The sequence below is a fragment of the Nelusetta ayraudi genome, unplaced genomic scaffold (genome assembly GCF_046127955.1).
Source record: "Nelusetta ayraudi isolate G7.1 ecotype Tasmania unplaced genomic scaffold, CSIRO-AGI_Nayr_v1 ptg000384l, whole genome shotgun sequence".
NCBI classification, from domain to species: domain Eukaryota; kingdom Metazoa; phylum Chordata; class Actinopteri; order Tetraodontiformes; family Monacanthidae; genus Nelusetta; species Nelusetta ayraudi.
In genome coordinates, this window is record NW_027466422.1 from 1 (window position 1) to 20,034 (window position 20,034).

Consider the following 20,034-nt stretch of genomic DNA (forward strand, 5'->3'; position numbering starts at 1 on the left):
AGTGTCTAAAAGATTTTTACCTGCGGGGAACTGCTGAATGGGCACAGATGGCACAGCGACGCCCTCAGACCAGTCAGCCACCTCAGGCTGGGTGAACTCAGCTGCAGGGGCACTCCATTCACCCTGGAACTCCTCCTTCCCAACAGCCTTCTCAGCCGCAGCTTGTTCCTCCTTCTCAATCTACATTTAGAAAAAATATATAAAAATGTAAATTTTTAATCCTCTGAGTTCATCTCAAGCTAGTTTACAGTTCATGTAACAAATCTCACCTCCTCAGGATCCCTGTAGAAGTACAGATCAGGCATGACCTCCCATGGGTGCTCTCTGGAAATGGTTCCCCTCATTCGGAGAACTTCCCTCGCCAACATCCACCACATGAGACCCACAGAGTGGTGACCCTGCAAAAGTCACAAAACCAATGAGTGAAAATTCAGCTCTGGCAGGATTGCCGTGTCCAGTACATAGATACAGGGTGTTAACTGGAAGTGCTTATGTTGCTAGACCTCTATAACCACCTCTGAGTGATTCAGAGATGAGGACAAGAGGCTCAGCTTTCAATTTAGCACACACCCTACACCCAGCACCGCACATACAGGACAGTGCCGGGCTCTAACAGTGTGCAAAGATGCGCTACGGGCCGTTTCCCCCCCCCGGAAACGGCCCCCATTGTTCCGCACGTTCCAACTGAGCTCACCTTGTTGTTGCAGGGGATGGCAATGTCCACGTATCTCAGTGGTGAATCAGTGTTGCACAGGGCAATGGTGGGAATGTTGACGTAAGAGGCCTCGGTGAGTGGCTGATGGTCAGCGCGGGGGTCGGTCACAAGCAGGAGGCGTGGCTCCCTGAAGGCAGCCTGGATCTGATTGGTGAATGTGCCAGGAGTGAAGCGGCCATGGAAGGTTGTTGCACCAGTGGCGGAGGCAAACTTCAGCACTGCTCTCTGGGGTAGAAAGAACTCTTTCAGTCCAACAATTCATTTGTGATAATCATGTACTGGGAAAAATAATAATTATGCAAAATAATAATAATTATGCATGTATGTAAAATGTGGCTCAGATGGCTATCAAACGCCATTCATAGGACAGCAGTCCTCATGGTGTTAGCGAAAATCTGTCCAGCTTACTCTCGCACACTTCCGACACCTGTACACTGACCTCAGTGCAAGGCTTTAACAGTGTGCACTGTATACACTAAACTTTCACAGTGGCAACTCAACGAGCCATCAGTGCTGAATACAAGGGCTCAGATCACAGATGGCAAGTGTGTGTACCTGCCCAGTGTTCCTGGATGAGATGACGCACACATCAGCTGGGTTTTCAATGGCAACGATGGCCCTGGCGGCCAGCAACAGCTTTTCCCAAGTCTTCTTCAAGTTGATGATGTAAATACCTGCGGTAGGGTTCAGAAGCGGAAACGTTGAACAACTTGGGACATTTGGAAAGCATCCAACATCAACGTGAACAGGAATTATTCCACGGCTCACCATCACTTTTCCTCTTGTACACGTACTGATCCATCTGGAAGTCCAAGTTGGTGCCTCCCAAATGGGTTCCTGCCGCCAGGAACTTCAGCACATCCTCCTCCTTCATTTGAAGGACATCTAGACCTCCGGACATCGTGACCACTTTCCCTGCGTTACGAGTGAGTTGGGAGAGCTGCGAGAAGAGGGACAAACATTAGTCCAAAAAGTTCAGGATTCTTTTTTTTAAAAAAAATATATACATCTATGTATTCATTAAATAAATAAAATAATATAATTCTGCCCCCGCTTACGGGAAACTACAGCCTTTTTAAAGCCGAACACGTGTAGAGTAATTTTAAAAGGAATGGATTTTTGAAAAAGAAAACCGCTGGCATGTCTTCCATCACCTATAAGACGATTTGATTTCACCCGCTTCATTATAACTACCCAATGCTTTTTAAACATAGTAGTCGGTCGCGAGGGCGACACATTGGCGAGCGCGTGGCAGGCTAGCACACTAGCTAATACATTAGCATCGAGCACTTGGCGCAATTAACTCCGATAATCGCGCATTTAGCTGGAACTGCGAAGCACTCCAGTACACCCCAACGGTTAATCTTTCGATATCAGGAACAATTTGTCCATTTGATGCATTTTTAACAGTAATATCATCGTATGCAAACTCACCACGAAACAACGCCGTATGGAAGTCTGACCAAACGGTGAAAAGAGGACGCAGGCAGGAAATGACGTCGAATAAATACTAGACTTTCTAGCTTGTGATTGGTTGGAATTTTTTTCCCCCTTTTTTTTTTTAAACAACCGTGCCGGTATTGACCAGCAGGTGGTGGTAAAAGCCGTGTATTGGTGTGGGAGTTGCGGGCGATCGAAAGAAGCCGGCGCATCGGTCGGATGGTTCTCCCATATTAAGACAATGCCCATGGAAAGACCATATTAAGACAATGCTGAGACGCTGACACTAAGGTTAAGGTTGACATGTGTTGTAACGTTATTTGCTCGAGATAAGGAGTCCTAGTCTAATGAAACACGGTGTTTACTCAGTGCAACGAGCGTGTTGAGTAATAATTCTAAAAGCCGTGTCTTATGTGCATTAGGTTGAGACTTTCGGCTGTTACACTAAAGACGTTAATGAAGGATTAGAGTGTTGCCTGAGCGCGGCCCGTTTACCTGGCAGAACACGTTTTCGCTGTGTCCGGGTGAAAACATCAGAGCTGTGTCTTTGCATGCAGGGCCAAGGGCGGATGGAGTGAAATGTCACATGGTCAAATGCCATGTTTTGTTAGGCGTGTTTTGTTACTGTGTTCTGGGAAATGTAAGAAAAACACACTGGTTGGTCAGTCACTATTGATCTGCTTTTCTGCCCTCAAAAAAAGAAGAAGAAAGAAACACCTTGTCTGCGGTCTCTTTTACATTTACACCACTTTGTCACTGTGGCGAATGCTATAATATTCTCTTCCTGTTTGATTAGGCCCATGCATCACAGCACAGGGAATTTGCCTCTGGTAAATACAATTATTGCTACGTCACCACAATATGAGACCGCAATGTAGTGATAGTCAGGAAAATCAAATCTAAAGTTTGATGACTGATACATATATTTAACCCTCCTCAACATAACAGCCAGACATCTATGGTCCAGAATCTGTGTTTTGCCTTTGGTGCCAAAGCCCTCATATGGCCTCCTATGAGGGCTGCTGCTTATCTCTGCTAAACAGAGTAAGTCTTTGGCCTCCATAGTCTAGCTGTCGGCTGCAAAATGCTGAGCCTGAACCACACTCAGCACAGCTTAATCACTAAGAGATTGTTGTATCTGTTGTTTCATGGCTGAGGGGAAAGTCAGGGTACATACACACTGAATTTTTTACCTAAACTGGTTGGGACACTTTTAGTCTCTGTGAGAGTGGTTATCTATATTTTCATTGGAAATTTGAATCAGTCCCAACTGCTATCAGACCATTCAATAAATTACATAAGAAAATTACCTTCTCTTGATTGCCTTATTATCAACTGAATTAGCTGCCCAAGCGCAACGCGAAACCTGATAGTATCTCTTTTGTGTTAAGACTTTCCAATTTGGCAATTTGGCAATTTTATGAAAAATGGTCTGAAAAATATTGTCAAGACTTTCAATGATTCACATCAACAAAGTGCTAATTTTCCACACAGTCACACTGCAGTGTTTTATTTTATTTTTTTTTGTTAAAAAACATTTCTCACATAGCACTTAGCAATTAAAAATATATCAAATAAACTTATATACTTTTTTTTTACAAATGTTATGTCACACACAATATTAGAAAATTAAAAGAACACATGGCACTGAAGCTGCATGCTAACAAGATTAAAAGGTTGTGACGCAACCGCTCGGGGTTAAAGTGCTTAGCATAGAAAGTGAGATAACTGGGACGACGTCCTGAGCAAAGAAGGTTTATATCGCTTTTGTCTTTTGGGAGGTCACAGTGTGCAATAGTGTACAAGAATTCTGCACAGCTCTCCCAATATGTTAATCCTACATACAGCGCAAAACATCTGCTTTCTTTTAAAACAATATCTCAGAAAGTATTTGCTGCATACAGTGTATACACTGACAAGCAGTCCCCTGGAACCTGCTTCTTCTTTCATTTCGGTCTTCAGTCCACGACTGCTCTTTGACCGGCGATTAAAGCAGTTTTCCCTTTCAAGACTTCAACCCAACGTGGGCCATCATCTGCTCGTACACTGTCCACGCCATAGCAGCCATCATGGTCCTCCTCAGCGCCCGTGGCACGGCCCCTCGGAAGAAACCCCGCAGCCCTTGTTCCTGACGCAGAAAGAAGGACGAGATTAGACGGAATCATAAACAGCTATTACCTAATGTGTAATCTGGGGCGGAAGAGCTGGCTATGAAGGGGTGGTCTGAGTGAAGGAAATGTGAGGTAGTTACCATGTAGATGTGTCTGACAGCCTCCGAAGTGCTCAACCGTAATTTCACTTGGACGTTTGTCTTCACCACATCAGCCGGCTGGGTGATCAGAGAGGCCAGTATGCCAGCCAGGACCCCACAGCTGAAGTTAGCCAGGGGCGCCGAGGCAGACCTGCTCATTTCTGGGACAGAGGCAGTAGAAAATTCACTTCAAGAAACTTCAGTTTTGCAACGCTTCTGTAGATATATGAACAATCCATTTTTTTTTTCTATTGAAAGGAGAAGATTTGTCTCTGGTAGCTGTATGATTACAACATGATGTTTTTAAAATTGATCCGAATGGCTCAGTTATTTATGTGCCACGGTTTACATGACCTGACTTGTTCATATGTCAGTTTGGCTGCTTGCTTCCTTCCTTTCCTCCTCTATACCTTGAATAGTTTCAAAGCAAAACTCTGACACATGTGTTGGCCTCTTTATAGTTCAATTAAAGAAAGAAATAATGTCCACATTGTTGCTGACATATGAAAATTAGAAAAGGTTGTTCAAGTTAGGCGTGGGAATCGCTAGGTACCTGACGATTCAATTCAATTCCTATTCAGAGGGCTACGATGCAATTAATCGCGATTAATCGAGAATTGCGATTTATCATCTAGTGCATCTAGTGCGTCACCTTAAAGCATCGGTACGACGCTGCAGTGCAGTCGCACATGAGTTCCAGCCTCATAAAAAAAAAAAAATTCTTTAAATTTGTGAATCGATTCATAATTGCCAGTGTCAAAATCGCGATTAATCTAAGAATCGATTTGTTTTTTCCCCCCGACCCCTAGTTCAAGTGTTTTTAAGCCTTCAATTTTAAGTTCTCCCCATGATCGACCTCTCACCTTCAGACAGCAGGGCCTTGGTCTGGCTGTAGAACATGACATAGATGGCAGAGAAGGGAACATCCCTGAGCAGAGTTGCCATCAGGCCGGAGTAGAGAGCGGCTGGACCCTCAGTTTGACAGACACTGCGAAGAGCCCCGGTCACACTCCCGTAGTTGTACCTGCCACACTGGAGCACACACACACACACACACACACACACAGACACACACACAGACACACACACACACACACACACACACACACGCACACACACACACACACACACACACACACACACACACACAGAGAAAGACGTTAGTTGAAATAGCATGCCAACAGTTGCAATTGCCTTGCTAAGAAATTAACAGAAAAAGGCATCTTTTTAACATTGTATACTCATGTGACCATATGCTGCATAATATACATGCTGCCATATACTGAAAAGACAGCAAGATGTAAAAACCTCTGCCTCCAGCTTATATATTGACAAACATTTTAATCACCATTCAAACTTGCATACAATTATTGATGTAACATTATACCAAATAACCACTTTTGATATTTTTTGACCTTGAGGAGGTCAGATAAAACCTGATTGTTATGCAATATGATTCATCTTTCTGCTGTCTCTCTGCTCTACACAGAGACGTAGCAAGATTCCCCCATTTTGAGCTTTCACTGTTGTCTGTGACAGGGAATTCTAGTCCAGCCCCTCAATAACTGCATACGATCTGTATAAGTCGCTTATCGGAGGGTCAAATTTGCAATCAGTGCTCACACACCTATGAACAATTTTTGGCGCCACCATGTTTTGGTGCGTTGTCGCATATCAATGACGTTGCATGTGCGGCTGCATCATCAATCTGCGACATCGTTGTTTTCTGTTGTTTTTCTAAATTTCAGACATTTTGTGGATAAAAAGACATTTTTATCTTGCAAAAGATTTCAACGTATTTCAGTTCAGCTTTGCCACAGTAATGCCGTTACAATACACGTTACTAAAAAAAAAAAAAAAAGAGTAGTTTAACTACAGTAGTGGATTACTTAATAATAGATTACAACACGCCAACACTGTTGGGTAGTACTTACAATAGGCTCCTTAACATCAATCTTAAAAACCGTAAAACTCATTCAACGGTTCAATCAGAAGAGGCTCCGTTTTACAGAGAAATCAGGAATTGCCGACCTCTGAGTATTAAATTGTCAGCAGAAAGTAATAACACGTGAATAATCGTCAGTAAAAAAAAGCCCCTAAAGGTCTCCGCATCTCTCCACCCTACCACTCACTTCAAAGCGTGTCTTGATGACGGTCACTGGCAGCATAAAGACGCCAGCGACTGAGCGAGCCCCGCCCCCGAGCAGCATGGCCTCCACAGCTCTGGGGCTTCTGTCCTGAAAGAAGTGCTGCTTCAAGGAGTAGTAGGTACTGAAGTAGATGCCCACTCCTGGAATGGTCCTGGCAAATGACTGGAGGAGCAAATGGGAAAAAAAAAGAAAAAAAAGAACAAGACTCAAAACCCCCGAAAACAGGAAAGGGACACGCGCGCACAGAGCCAGCACTGGGCTGGTCAGGGTGAAGGTGTGGGAGGACAGAAGAGAGCGCTCTGACCGGTGACATGCCCTTCCACAGCCCCAGCAGCCGCTCCGTCTTCACCACGCTCAGAACCACCGTCACCATCCCCACTCGGCCCACACTGTCGGGGGAGAAAAACCCAGCATAGGAGAGGCTTAGTGTGTGCGTGCGCGTCTACGCACGTGCACGCTTGAAGACTCACTCACCCCGGCTGCACGCTGCTCTGCAGTGTCTGCAGACGGGTCTTGATGAGGTCCAGAGGCTGAAACAGCAGAGTGGAGCAGGTTCCACTGAAGGAGCCGCACATGAAGGCTTTGATGGCCGGATGAGGCTTGGAGGCAAAAGACAAAAATAAATAAAATAAATAAAAAATAAAAAGAGAACAAAAAAAAAACTAGAACTTAAAAATCATTGAATTTACAGCATCTAAATAGCAATGGCATTATCAAGTACAAGGTTTTAAAATGATGCAAAATTATGGGCTGTTTTTTTCAGCAGTTGGCACCTGAAGAGCATAAAGTTAACAAATTGTCGCAAGCTGAGTAAGCAGAGTTAGTTAAATATCATTAACCTGCTTCACAGTCATTTGTGTTGTAGCAGCAAAACCTAAACGCCTTCTTTTCACACATTTATACCGTACATTTAGAAATAAAAAGTCAACACACCAAATGATACAAATACAAAAAATAAATAAATAAATAAAACTTTCTTAAAAGTGAAATTAGGGTACTACAAATAAAACAAAAATTAATTTTATTTAAAAAAAATGTAATTGAATTCATTTGGAACTCACTGTGCCGGACAAACCAGCATTTAATATTTGATTTTAACTTTATTTTACGTAATGTGCACACTGAATTTAAGAGTCACTAACTGTGACATAACACATTTGGCCCAACTTGCCGTTCTACAATTTATCTACAACCCTGTAATCATTTGTGACCGGTCAGGAGGGAGTGTAAAACCGGTCATGAACATGTTCAGCTGCTGCTATTGTAGAGGCAGCATAGTCTGGAACTTTTTGAGAGGTTGTGATTCTGCTACTAATCTAATCAGGAAAGACTAGGGGGAGAAAAAAAAAAAAAATCAACATGTACTGCATGTCATCTGACTAATTCTGCGTAAAACAGACTGGAAGACATACCAGCGACAGCTCCATAGTTCTTGGGACTTTTTTTCTCCTTTGTTCTTTGTTCCTCTGGTTCTTTTTCTATGGAGCCTCAGCCCCGTCTGTTCATCTGAAATTTAAAAGAAAAGAAAGGAAAAAGTTTCATGGCTTTCAGAGTGGAGGTGATGTGCACAGACGGGGAGAGAGAGTGTGTGTGAGAGAGAGAGAACTAAATAAATAGGTCACATGGCTGAGTGGATGCCTCTTGTGAGTGATCACCCGGCTGACGACGTGCAGCTCATTATGCCAAAGGAATCGTGACACTGCCATTGACAAGCTAGTCTATTAGTAACACGTGAATGGAAACCAAATAAATTCTGGGTGGAGAGATACACACAGTTACATTGATACATACATACATACTTTTTAATTAATATCATTTTCCGTCTCTTTTGCACTACATTTTGATTGGCGTTTCTCCTTTCTCCTGTACCATACATACATACATACATACATACATACATACATACATACATGCATGCATACAAATCCAGCTGCTCAGTCCGTTCTTGTCAGAACACATTTGACTTTAAGGACATTCAAGTGGACCTTCAGGATGTTAACAACAGTGGCACCAACAACATATGGATGTATTTTCTAAATCGCTATCTTGCACTCTCTCCTAACTGCTTGAGGAAGTACTTGCTCCTGTGCGTACATATACTTCAATATATATGTGTATATATATATATATGTATATATATATATATATATGTATATATGTATATATATATATATATATATATATATATATATATATATATATATATATATATATATATATATATATATATATATATATATATATATATATATATATATATATATATATATATATGTATATATATATATAGCAAGCAGCATCTTTCCACGAGTCCCCCCTCCCTCGTCGCTTACCGTCTGCAGTTTGACAGAATCGTTGCTCATATCACGAAGTGAGTGTTTTGGGTGGCGAGCAAAACCCACAGTGCGTCCACAACGGATTTGAACTAAACAGCTCAATGGGTACAAAAATAAAGTTTGGCAGTGTGTAAGCCTAAAGAAAAATACAGATGTTGTGACGGAAGATGTTCGTTTCGTCTCCGAGCTCGCCTCAAGTCGCCCTACAGCATCAGAAACTGGCCGGTTCCGGTTTGACGACGTACTAACTTACGAGACGGCGAGGAAACCCCGCCCACATAAGACTCCCCGGCACGTGATTGGTTGATCAGATAGGTGAGGCGCTGGGTGAGGCAAAACGTCACCCAACGGGAATCAGCGATTGGTCTAGAAACGGGCGCGCGCACACCCCAAAAATGGCATAAATAATGGTTAAAAAGTTAATCGTTATATCAAAACTTACAATAGTTAGATACGGTTGGTAAAGTCTGATGTGAAAAAGGTTAAAGTACGACGGCATGAAATCAAGAGACAACAAATAGTCTCTAAATCACATTTTAGATAATCCGCCACTGATGATTGATTACTTTTACAATAATACAAAAAAAAAAAAAAAAAAAAAAAAAAATATATATATATATATGTATATATATATATTTAAAAAAAAACAACAAAAAAAAACATTAATTTTGTTTTTCTGCAAAAGACATGATGAAAGCTGTCGACCGTCGCAAACTAATAAGAAAAATAGTGGGGCTGCGACGACGATATCGAGATGTAACAGTTCACTGAAAGCGAGGCATGACTCCCCTCTGCTGGGTAAAAAACGCAAGACATGACCTTCTAGCTCCTGAGACCATGTAGCAGCTGTTTTTATTGATTTAATTGAAGAGATGAAGGCCTGGTGTAAACAAATATCTTTCTTCTTTCAACTGTAACAATATTGTTGTTGTTTGTACGACGTATGTTCTTTTTGTTTGACAAACAAACAAAATGAACGACAAAAAAAAAAAAAAAAAATGTTCTCCTGGAGTGCTTTGGTGACGCACCTCACAAGGGAGGAAAAAATATTTTTTTACAACAAAATGTGCATCTTTGAAGCCCCACAGTATTTCGCTTTTTTATTTATTTATTTTTTTAAATGACTCTTGCTGAAACAAATGGGTTCAAATATTCATTTTATTACTTACTATTAATAACATTTCTTCCAAGTTCAGCGAGCCGAAATAAAAAGCTTTAGCAGGCTGCCCCCCACCCCCCCTTCCCCCCCAGACTGTAGTCTGGCCACGACTGCTCTAAACCATGCAAACAGTGCGGATCTCACTACCATTTTCAGACACTTTTCCTTAAAAAAAAACAGCAAAAGCAGACACAAGATCATCAGTTAGAAAGCCTCTTTAATCGTGATACCACCAACATTTCAGATGATTTCCATTCCAAAGGTGCAGACAGGTAAATGATACAAATAGTTGGAGATGCAGTTTTGTTTTTTTTGGGATTTTTTTTTTGTTGTCAACCAAGTTAACCATTTATTTTTTCCACATCCCAGGAGTGTGAAGCTAAAGCCGTCCCTGAGCACAACCTGCGAGGGGTCGTCACCTTCCCAAACGTAGCATCTGGAACGAAGACACTCCACCAGCTTCTCGTGCAACCAACCGGAGCAGAGTGTGGATAAATGACAGTGACGTTTTACAATTCTTTTTCTGCTTAGCAAATGGCAACAGCAGCGAATACTTCTTTCAACAGGCTGTGCTCCGGGAATACAGTGCGCTGTCCGCACGATGAGCTGCTAACACCACCCCCTTTAACGTTTACATTGAATGTCAACAAAAACACTGATAATAATGATTTAAGTTTGAAAAAATAAAATGCAAAAGCATAACCAGGAAAAAAAAGAAAAAAAAAAGTTCTCCAATCATCATGCCCTCAAAGATTCCTCTCCGTTTAAGGTGTGAGAATTGGCAGATGTGCAGTTTTCCAAAGCCTTTTCCATCAATGACTCCACAAAATAAACAAAAGCAGTGGCTTATCATATCGAGGCGCAAGTGTTTTTTTTTTTTCTTCCTCTCTCCGTCTCAGTGCAAAATTAGGAAATTTCAGCACAGTCTTCATTAAATGCCTTATTAGAGTCTCAAATTGTTCCTTGAAAACCAAACTTCAGATGTATTTTTCTTTTTTTTTTAACGCGTTCATCAATGACGCATCAAAAGCGTAGTCCTGTTCACTAGCTGCGACTAAAAACTGGCAAATACATTTTAGCGGATAACCATTGGTAATAAACTGAAGCGCGAGCGCGAGCGTAAGAAACATGAAGCACTTCCATTCTTAACCGTTAAAAAAAAAAAAAGTCTGCATAAAATACTATTTTATAGATTGAGATATTAACTTTGGTCCCCTTCCATTATTCCATCTTCACTTATCCATACGACTTCTTTTATTTTATTCTCCTGTAGTTCAATTTAGAAAAATAGATCCTTTATCAGGACTATTAGAACTGGAATGTTTCCTTACAAAAATATATATGTTTTTTTATTTTATTTTCCCAGAGAATGAAAAATAATTAGTGAAACCAAACAAAACCAAACAAAAAAAATTGGCCCAAAAAAAAAGAGGTGTGCGTTAGGATGGCGATTGTCGTGGTTAACTAAACTCCCAGTGTGTGTCGGTGTGTGTGTTTTAAGAATGCATAGATTGTCAGCGTTACACGGACCAAGAGGACTCGGCCAATCGCTGCCCTCTCTCGGCCCCTCATGTTGGAGAAGATACTTTTACGAGGTTTTTTAGCGATCACGCGTGCCAATTTGGGTCTGTCTGTGGAGGACTGAGGAAGAGGAGGAGGAGGAAGAAGAGGAGCGGCGTGGCGTCGCTCCGGCCGATCACTCGGGTTTGGGCTCGGACGTCTCGCTCTTGGCTTCACTCTCTTCGTCGCTCTCCAGGCGGACCACGGTGCGGCGCACGGTGAAGGGAAGGTCGCGCCTGGAAAAGGCAAACGGGCGCATGAGCCTCAGAGGCGGCTGAGCCACCAAGCGCAAGCACTTGGTGGCTTGGATTCAGTAGGTTTTTCTAGTGTCTGCACTTTACTGGACTGTTAATTTCTCTGACGACCTTTACTCCCTACATTACAGACATATTTGTACCTTCTACTTGTTACAAAAGACTTGTTTAAAATTCTTTTAAAGATACAAATTGGGTTCAAAGTTGTTCACTGATTTTAGTTTTACATTATTTTAAAGGACGTCGGCTTTGGCGTCACTGTTCCTCTAGGTTTCAGTACAGAGAAAAATAGAAATGTAGAAAATAACATTAGTTATTTTTATGACCAGTGAGACATTATGGGATGTTGACACTGTGAATAACTATTATTGATTACAGTTTGGTTGTGCTGCAGTTGAAAAAGGAAAGAAATAAAAACCTAGAGTGTTGAGAGAAGGAAAGCTGTTCAAAATGATCCAGATTCTCATACTGGACCCCTGACCAGTTCAGTCCAGGGTTATTCTGTCACAACTTCATCATTTTTTTTCTCCAAAATTATCAACAATGAATTTTTTTTCATAAAGGACAAAAAAAACATTTTTACTTCAGTACATTTCAGAGCCTGTACTTTCTTACTTACTTGAGTAAAGGTGTTGAATCAGTACATTTACTTTTACCAGATATATATATATTTTTATATATACACACACACAAGTATCTATGCTTTGAGTTAAGTTCAGAATGTGAATACTCTTTCTCTTGGAGTGGGAAGGCTGGAAGACAATGACAGGAGGTGGCTGGAGGTCGGGGCTGTTGGAAGGAAACGACGAGGAAGTACCTGAGCTTGCTCTTGAGGGAGCTGACTTCGCGGTTCATGGCATCGGCCGACTCGGTGGCGTCCTCCAGTTCCCTCTGGAGCTTCCTTCGGTTGGCGTTGGCCCTCTGGGCCTCCTCTTCAGCCTCCTCCAGCTGCCGCTTCAGCTGCTTCATGCGGGAGTTCAACTTGTCCGCCTGGAATTTTTTTTTTTTTATTTTTTTGACACAGATCGCATTCGATATGAGGACTGCAGTCTGGTGTCGAGGGATGGCAACAAGTTAAGAAGACCCCTCCCACCACCACCACCACCCATCTTTCACAAGCTCAAGTTTGCTGTATATGAAGCAGACAGGGGAAACCCTCTGACCTGGTCCTTGTGCTGCTCCGCGATGCGCCGCTCGTCGTCCACCTGCAGGATGACCTCCTTCAGCTTCTTCTCCGTGCGCCTCACCAGCTTGGTGGCAGTCTGCCTCTCCCTGAGACAAGAACACAACACACGGTCATTTGGAGTCTCAATTACAACGTTAAGGTTTTGTTTGAGTTGGTGGTATGGAGTTCTTAAAAGGGTCCAGTGTGTAATATTTGGCTTGATATATGATTTTTAGATTGGTGAAAGCCTAATATACATTAATAAAAGTGTATAATCGCCGTACAATAAAATAATTTGTTTTTCTACTCTAATAATGGAACACACACACACACACACACACACACACACACACACACACACACACACACACACACACACACACACACACACACACACACACACACACACGGAGGGAGAGTGAAAGACGCAGCAATCTAAAACGTGACCACTAGATGTCGCTGTTTCTTCTTCAAAATCTCAAAATATTACACACTTTTAATTAGAATAGCAAAAGAAGACTAGAACCGTTTTTATTCTAAGTAACCTTGCAATCCAGCCTGAAAATAACCCGCCTGTCTGTTCTGCACAGCGGCGCATCAAGTTAATCGACTCCAACTGGTGTTGGATGCAAGTTGCATGTAGGCACACTTCTTTGCGTGCTGGTTCTCTGTTAGTTCTTTGTATTTACTTTGAAATATCATCTGAAAATGTTTCATTTTACTCTTAAATCGTTCCAAATAAAGTTATAATTGATAATTCTACTACAAACTGGCAGAATGATCACGCTTGCAAACTGTCTGGTATTTCAGATTTGCTCCTGTAGAAAAATGAAGCGGGCTCGGGTCGGGCTCGACAATCAATGTTTTGACTGGTCCGGAAAAACAGACTCCGTTATCAGTATCCTGAAGACATTTTTTGCGCTCCAAGTTTTAAGTGGAGTTTGAAGTGGAGTAAAAACAACCCGAGCGTCTCCGCCCACCCCCCCCCCCCCGCCGGGCCTCTGCGGTAAGACTCGTCACCTGGTCTCCATGTCGAGCTGCTCCTCCAGCTGGGCGATCTTGGCCTCCAGGGCGGCCATGTTGGCCTTGTACTTGGACTTGACGGTTGCCTCCAGCTCTCCCAGCCTGAGCTTCAGCTCCTTGTTCTGGCGCTCCATCTGGGCCCGGGCTCCTTCCACACGCTGGCAGACGCTGCGCTCTGCTGTCAGCTCCACGTTCATCTGATCAGTCTAATGGAAAAAAAAAATGAATTGATTTTTTTATTTTTATTTGAGAAAGCACACAGAGCTACAGATACAGATACACACATATATTTAAAGAAAAAACGTTGGGCACTTATTTTGCAGGACACACAATTCAATTCAATTCAATAGTTTCAATCATTTACTTAACATGAGACAAATTGGGCTAGCGTTTTGATTTTTATGGAATAAATCTGAAGTGCTTGCGACTTCACCAGTTGAGATGTCTACACAACATCGGTGTGGACCGACCTGCAACGTGGCCTTCTTCAGCCTGTCGTTGACCAGCTCAGTGTTGCACTGCTCCTCCTCCAGCTCCTCCTCCAGCTGGGCGATGCGAGCTTCCAGCCGCCTCCTCTCCTCCACCACCTGAGCGCTGAGGACAGTTCAGGGGGGTGGGGTTAAGGCAACGTGGGAAACGGGGCGATTCAAATTTGCGCTCCATTCAGAAACGTTTTTTCTTACTTCTTGGAAGCCTGGTTGTTGATCTCGTCCTGCAGCTCGTCCCTCTCCTGCTGAGCTTGTCTCTTGACTCGCTCCGCCGCTGCCAACTCCTGCACACAGATAAAGAAAGGAAGGAGGGAGAGAGAGAGAGAGGGAGAGCGCGGTGAATTGAACGAGTCAAACCAAGGGCAAATGAAAGCTCGGAGAAGTTCGGAGAGCAGACCAACCAGTCTGAACAGAAAAAAAAAACAAAAAACTTGCATTACTTCCGCTTTATTTGTTATCTGAACCGGAAAGATGTTTTATTTTGAAAAATGACAAGATTCTCTCCATTACATCCGTCTACGGCTCAACTCCTGACCCAGGTCAAGGCGCTCGTCTCTGTCATGTGATACGTTACGGCCAAAATTAAAACCACATTTTGCTAGCCAGCTAGCTAGCTAGCAAAAAGTGTGAGAACAAAGGTCTTTGGGAAGAAGGCAAGAAAGCTGCATTTAACAGGAGTCGTAGTTAAACAACAGGTTTTATCTCGACTGGCGATTCGGACACACGAAGCCCACTCTGGATAACATGCAGTGACCGGCTCTCTAATGAGGCAATGACGGCGTCAAAACTGCTTCTACACACTGCATTGAAAGACCAGCAGACCTTTGGAGGCCACTTGTTTTATTCACGTTAAGATGCTGTCGTGATGTTAAGAGGATGCCGCTAATAAAGTTGTGGACGAGCTGGTCAGTTCGTGGCACAAAAGAAGGTTGGGGACTGCAGGACGACACCACTGACCTCCTGCATCTGCAGCATGTCGGCCTCCATGCCTTTCAACTTCTTCTCGTTCTCCTTGCTCTGAGCCAGGATCTCATCCCGAGACATGCGAGTGTCTTCCAGTTCCCTGATGAGCTCTTTCATCTGGGCCTGAGAGAGAGACAGAAATATGGGGAGATAGAGAGATATAGAGATAGACAAAAAAAATAGAGATAGAGAGAGAAATTGAGATAGAGCGATATATAGAGATAGACAGAGATGGAGAGGGAGCGAGCGATAGATAGGTAAAGAGAGAGAGAGAGATAGAGCGACAGATAGATGGAGAGATAGAGATATAGACAGAAAGAGAGAGCAATAGAGAGATATATAGATGGAGACAAAAAAATAGAGGGACAGATATATAGAGATAGATCGATAGGTGGGTAGAAACAGATCAATAGAGAGGTAAAGACAGAGAGCAAGATATAGATGGAGAGATAGAGACATAGATAGATAGACAGATCGATAGAGGTAAAGACAGAGAGCGACATATAGATGGAGAGATAGAGACATAGATAGATAGACAGATCGATAGAGGTAAAGACAGAGAGCGACATATAGATGGAGAGATAGAGACATAGATAGATAGACAGATCGATAGAGAGGTAAAGACAGAGAGCGAGATATAGATGGAGAGATAGAGACATAGATAGATAGACAGATCGATAGAGGTAAAGACAGAGAGCGACATATAGATGGAGAGATAGAGACATAGATAGATAGACAGATCGATAGAGAGGTAAAGACAGAGCGATAGAGAGAGAGATAGAGCAATAGAGATGGAGAGAGAGGTACACACGGCCGTCAGTCCAAAAGTGCTGCTTCAACGTGTCCAACATGTGCTTCAATGCGCTTCAGCGAGCAGCTCACCTGGAGTTTCTTCAGCTGCTTGAGGGCCTCGTCGCGGTTCTTGTTGGCCATGTCGATGCCGGCCTCCAGCTCCTTCAGGTCCAGCTCCAGCTTCTTGCGAGACGCCACCGCCACAGAGCGCTGCTTCCTCTCGTCCTCCAGCTCCATCTCCATCTCCCGCACCTGAGGAGGGCAAGTTTGCACCAAGGCTCACCTTCACAGTCTGTGACTGGGAGCTCGTCCCTTTGGCAAGACGCACGGGCGTCAGAGCCCCAGCAGCGGCTTCCAGAATTCAGGATGCCGCAGCAGCACCATTGCAGTCGGAGCGCTGCATTTGAGCTCGCAGACGACACCCAGTCAGGCAAGTTAAGTGTTTGTTGTTCCCGGGGTAAATGTATGATTTACTGTGAGGTAATGAAGCTAAATTTGTTTGAAAAAAAAAAAAAAGTTTTTACATGGCTTGCTACATGATAAAATGAGATATGCAAACTAACACAATTTCCTTCTTGTTTAACCCAGCCAGTTTCTTCTGCCAGTTTCCTAACCTGATAGAAACAGATTTTTCTCTTTGGATATTCTCCACAGGGGCTGCAACTGTGAATCCTCTGTTTCCACCCAACACCATGCTCATAGAACTCTAATTCGTTTAGAAGCATACTTGATTACGTAGAACAACAGTTTTTCTGTTTGCGAATTCTACATTAAGCCAAATTTGCTCCCAATTCTCCAGTTCTCGACCTTTTGCCCAAATTTCAAACCTCCACCCGTCCACCCAGCCACCCCGGTCATCTATTGCAATCTCACTGGCGCCGAAGACTGGGCTCAGTTCCCCGGTTATCACCTGTTTGACCAGCGATCGCTTCTTCTCCTCGCCCATCTCGTCGCGGCCGGCCAGGTCCCTCTCGTACTGAGCCTTCATGGCCTGCATGTTGACCTCCAGCCGCAGCTTGGCGTCCTCGGTGGCCTGCAGCTCGTCCTCCAGCTCCTCCAGCTGGGTCTTCATCTCGTCCAGCTGCTGCTCCATGGTGCGTTTGCCTTTCTCCAGTTCGTGGACCTGGATTTGGCGGCGCCGTGGACGAGGAAGGAGGAATTTTTGAGCGGCGGCGATGAGCGAGGACTTGTCAGACGAGGAGACGCGGCCAAACGGCGCCGCTTCATCTCGCAACTCACGCTCTTGCCGACGTCGTCCTTGGAGGACACCAGGTCCTCCATCTCGGCCCGCAGCAGCTTGTTGTTGCGGTCCAGCTCTTCCTTGATGTCCATCAGGGAATCGAGCTCGCGGGTCAGGGCCAGCGCTCGGGTCTCCTTCTCGCGGGCCTCGGCCTCGGCCCGGTCGCGCTCCTCTGCGTAGCGGGCCGATATGTTCTTCTCCTCGGCCAGCATCTACCGAGACGCATCACCGTGTCAAACATCCTGCATCACAGAGTCCCACAAGCCCACCCCCCACAAGCCCGGCCAGCGTTCACCTCAACAGTGCTTTTCAGCACTGCGACGCAGCACACTACTGTACTACTGTATATGCTGCTGTACCATGCAAATGTCCCCAATGTGGGAAAAATAAAGGCATTCTTATTGTTCTTCTAAATGTCAGGTGTCCCTTGGAAATGTTTCCAGTTTCACCACCAAACGGGCCCCAATTCCTGCATCTAAACAGCTTTCCCTGGTTTCACACTATTACTAATCTATTGCTACTAGCATCTTGCCATTATTCGGCTAAAAAGCGTTGTAATATTTCTGGTTGGTGGTTTGGTCCATGGGATTTTTTTCAATGTAAAAAATGTGCCGTGGAGAGCCACTGCATTGACGCATCCTCTCACCTGGTCAAACTTCTTCTGCTTCTTTTCCAGGTTGGAGACAATCTGCCGCAGGTGGTCCTGGTCCACCACCAGGTCGTCCAACTCCTGCTGGATGCGCGTCTTGGTTTTATCCAACTTCTCGAAGGCGGCACATTTCTCCTCCAGGCGCTGGCTGGTGGACTCCAGGTCCCTCTGGAACCTCTTCTTTCCTTCCTCGGCCGTCTCCAGGCAACCCGCGTCCTGCTCCACCTTCTTCCTCATTTCGGCGATCTGTGAGATTAAAAAAAAAACAAAACGGGGGGGTTGGGGGTGAGACACTCAAACACTCGATCAACCTCAGGATATGTGCACTTGGGTCGATATCTGAGCGGTCGTCTGAGGGCGTTTCACTACCTGGGCCTGCGCCATTTGAAGCTGCTTCTCCACATTCTTCTTGGCCTCCTCTTCCTCCTCCAGTTGTTCCCTTAGGCTGTTTTGCTCGTCCTCCAGCTGCCGCAGCTTAGTGACCTGTGACAGCTTCTGCCGGGTCTCCTCTTGGAGCAGTTCCTGTTGTGAGCAGGTACTGTTAGAGACTACTCCTCACTTGTGTTAAGCCATTTTGTTTTAGATTCGTATTTAGCCCTCAGTAAATAATGGGTTATAAGTCGCACTTCTTTTCATAGTTTGACTGGTCACGTGCGACTCGTATATATTAAAAAAAGAAAATATATCATTTCACATGCTCTTATATGTTAATTCACACTGACCGACACGACCAAAGTCCCACATCACCTGGAGCCGCGAGAGCGTGCTCCCCTATGTGCTATTCATGAGAAATCATTTGCACATTAGCTTAAAGACAACCGAGAAAGAGAAAGAAAATCCCATTCTGCAGATTACATGCAGCTGAAAACGGTAATCGAGCAGCGAAAAAAAGGGAACTTTGGAGCGCAAGACACAAGATACTGCAACGAAGAAAACAAAGAACGCTAATGGTGGACTTAAAGGAAAAGATGGCCAGAGCTGGAGGAGCGAGTTGATCAGAAGTGACACCGAGGATGAAGAATCCAACGGATTCAGTGATGTGGAATTAGAGCAAGAGTTTGGTAAAGTTGCCTACAGATAACTTGCTTGTTGGACTCGTGAGCAGATTAATTTTGCATATTCATTATTATCATTATTATTAAAATTATTATTATTATTATTATTATCATCCGTTCCAGATGAAATGTCTGTTCTTGATCTTGGATGTTGTAAAATAAATTTGCCACTTATAGTCCAGTGTGACTTATGTTTTTTTCTTCTTGATGACGCATTTTTTTTTTAAGTCTTTATAGTGGATAAAATGGGTTGGATTCAATTCTGAAATTGGGTTGGATTCAATTCTGAAATTGGGTTGGATTCAATTCTGAAATTGGGTTGGATTGAGTTCTAGGAAAGGTGATGATTCCAGTTCTATTCCAGTGCTGCTGACTGTGCACAGCCATGCTGACCTGAACGTCCTGCAGCTGGGACTCCACAGCTGAGCAGTCTTTCGTCGCCTTGATGGATTTGACTTCCACTTCGCTCAGGACGCTGTTCACGCCGTCCAGCTCGGTCTGAGGAAAAGGAAAAGCAAGGGGGGGGGGGGGTGTCAGAAGTCAGAAGTAGCTCTGTTAACCAATCGATCACCAATTGTTTTCTCTTGTGTCGGGCACAAGTTGCTGGTGGGAACAGTTCAAGGTTCCATTAGCATAAAGAAAACAGTACCTGCGCTTTGGTGAGTTTTTCAGCACACTCCAGCCTCTGACGTTCGCTCTCTGAGAATTTGAGCTGCAGCTCCTGGACCAGGGCTTCGGCCTTCTTCCTGCGCTGCTCAGAGTCTCCCTTGCTCTGCGAGAGCGTCTGCAGCTCG

General features: G+C 43.9%; 3 protein-coding genes and 1 non-coding gene across 4 annotated transcripts; all 4 read right to left on the reverse strand.

The window, feature by feature from the left end:
- Positions 1–9: 9 nt before the first annotated feature.
- LOC142882637 (small ribosomal subunit protein uS2) lies at positions 10–2,290 on the reverse strand (the record flags this gene model as incomplete). The annotated part of the gene is made up of 6 exons (XM_076017432.1): positions 2,150–2,290; positions 1,484–1,655; positions 1,271–1,389; positions 695–940; positions 270–398; positions 10–180 (listed from the first exon to the last, which is right to left on the reverse strand). Coding segments are annotated over exons 2-6 (798 nt in total), but the record flags the coding sequence as incomplete, so codon positions are not given.
- On the reverse strand, positions 1,044–1,183 carry LOC142882640 (small nucleolar RNA SNORA62/SNORA6 family). The gene has a single exon (XR_012925824.1). It is a non-coding gene; the product is annotated as a small nucleolar RNA SNORA62/SNORA6 family (small nucleolar RNA).
- A 1,344-nt stretch (positions 2,291–3,634) lies between the features above and the next one.
- On the reverse strand, positions 3,635–8,062 carry LOC142882638 (mitochondrial glycine transporter A-like). The gene is made up of 7 exons (XM_076017433.1): positions 7,969–8,062; positions 7,031–7,155; positions 6,861–6,945; positions 6,539–6,718; positions 5,270–5,438; positions 4,407–4,567; positions 3,635–4,283 (listed from the first exon to the last, which is right to left on the reverse strand). Exons 1-7 carry the CDS (start codon positions 7,981–7,983, stop codon positions 4,161–4,163), a joined length of 858 nt encoding a protein of 285 aa, XP_075873548.1. The 5' UTR covers positions 7,984–8,062; the 3' UTR covers positions 3,635–4,160.
- A 2,189-nt stretch (positions 8,063–10,251) lies between these two features.
- Positions 10,252–20,030, reverse strand: LOC142882639 (myosin heavy chain, embryonic smooth muscle isoform-like; the record flags this gene model as incomplete). The annotated part of the gene is made up of 14 exons (XM_076017434.1): positions 10,252–11,847; positions 12,683–12,855; positions 13,029–13,137; positions 14,051–14,259; positions 14,524–14,647; positions 14,737–14,825; positions 15,499–15,627; positions 16,387–16,548; positions 17,207–17,419; positions 17,536–17,748; positions 18,183–18,431; positions 18,555–18,707; positions 19,634–19,738; positions 19,890–20,030. Coding segments are annotated over 14 exons (2,169 nt in total), but the record flags the coding sequence as incomplete, so codon positions are not given.
- Positions 20,031–20,034: the final 4 nt, after the last annotated feature.

Excerpts from the sequence above, each read along its gene's own strand:
- LOC142882638 (XM_076017433.1), bottom strand. Across the intron at positions 6,719-6,860 it reads TGTGGAAGGGCATGTCACCG|TCATTTGCCAGGACCATTCC; the intron begins GTCAGAGCGCTC and ends TTGCTCCTCCAG. Across the intron at positions 5,439-6,538 it reads TCATCAAGACACGCTTTGAA|TGTGGCAGGTACAACTACGG; the intron begins GTGAGTGGTAGG and ends TGTGTGCTCCAG.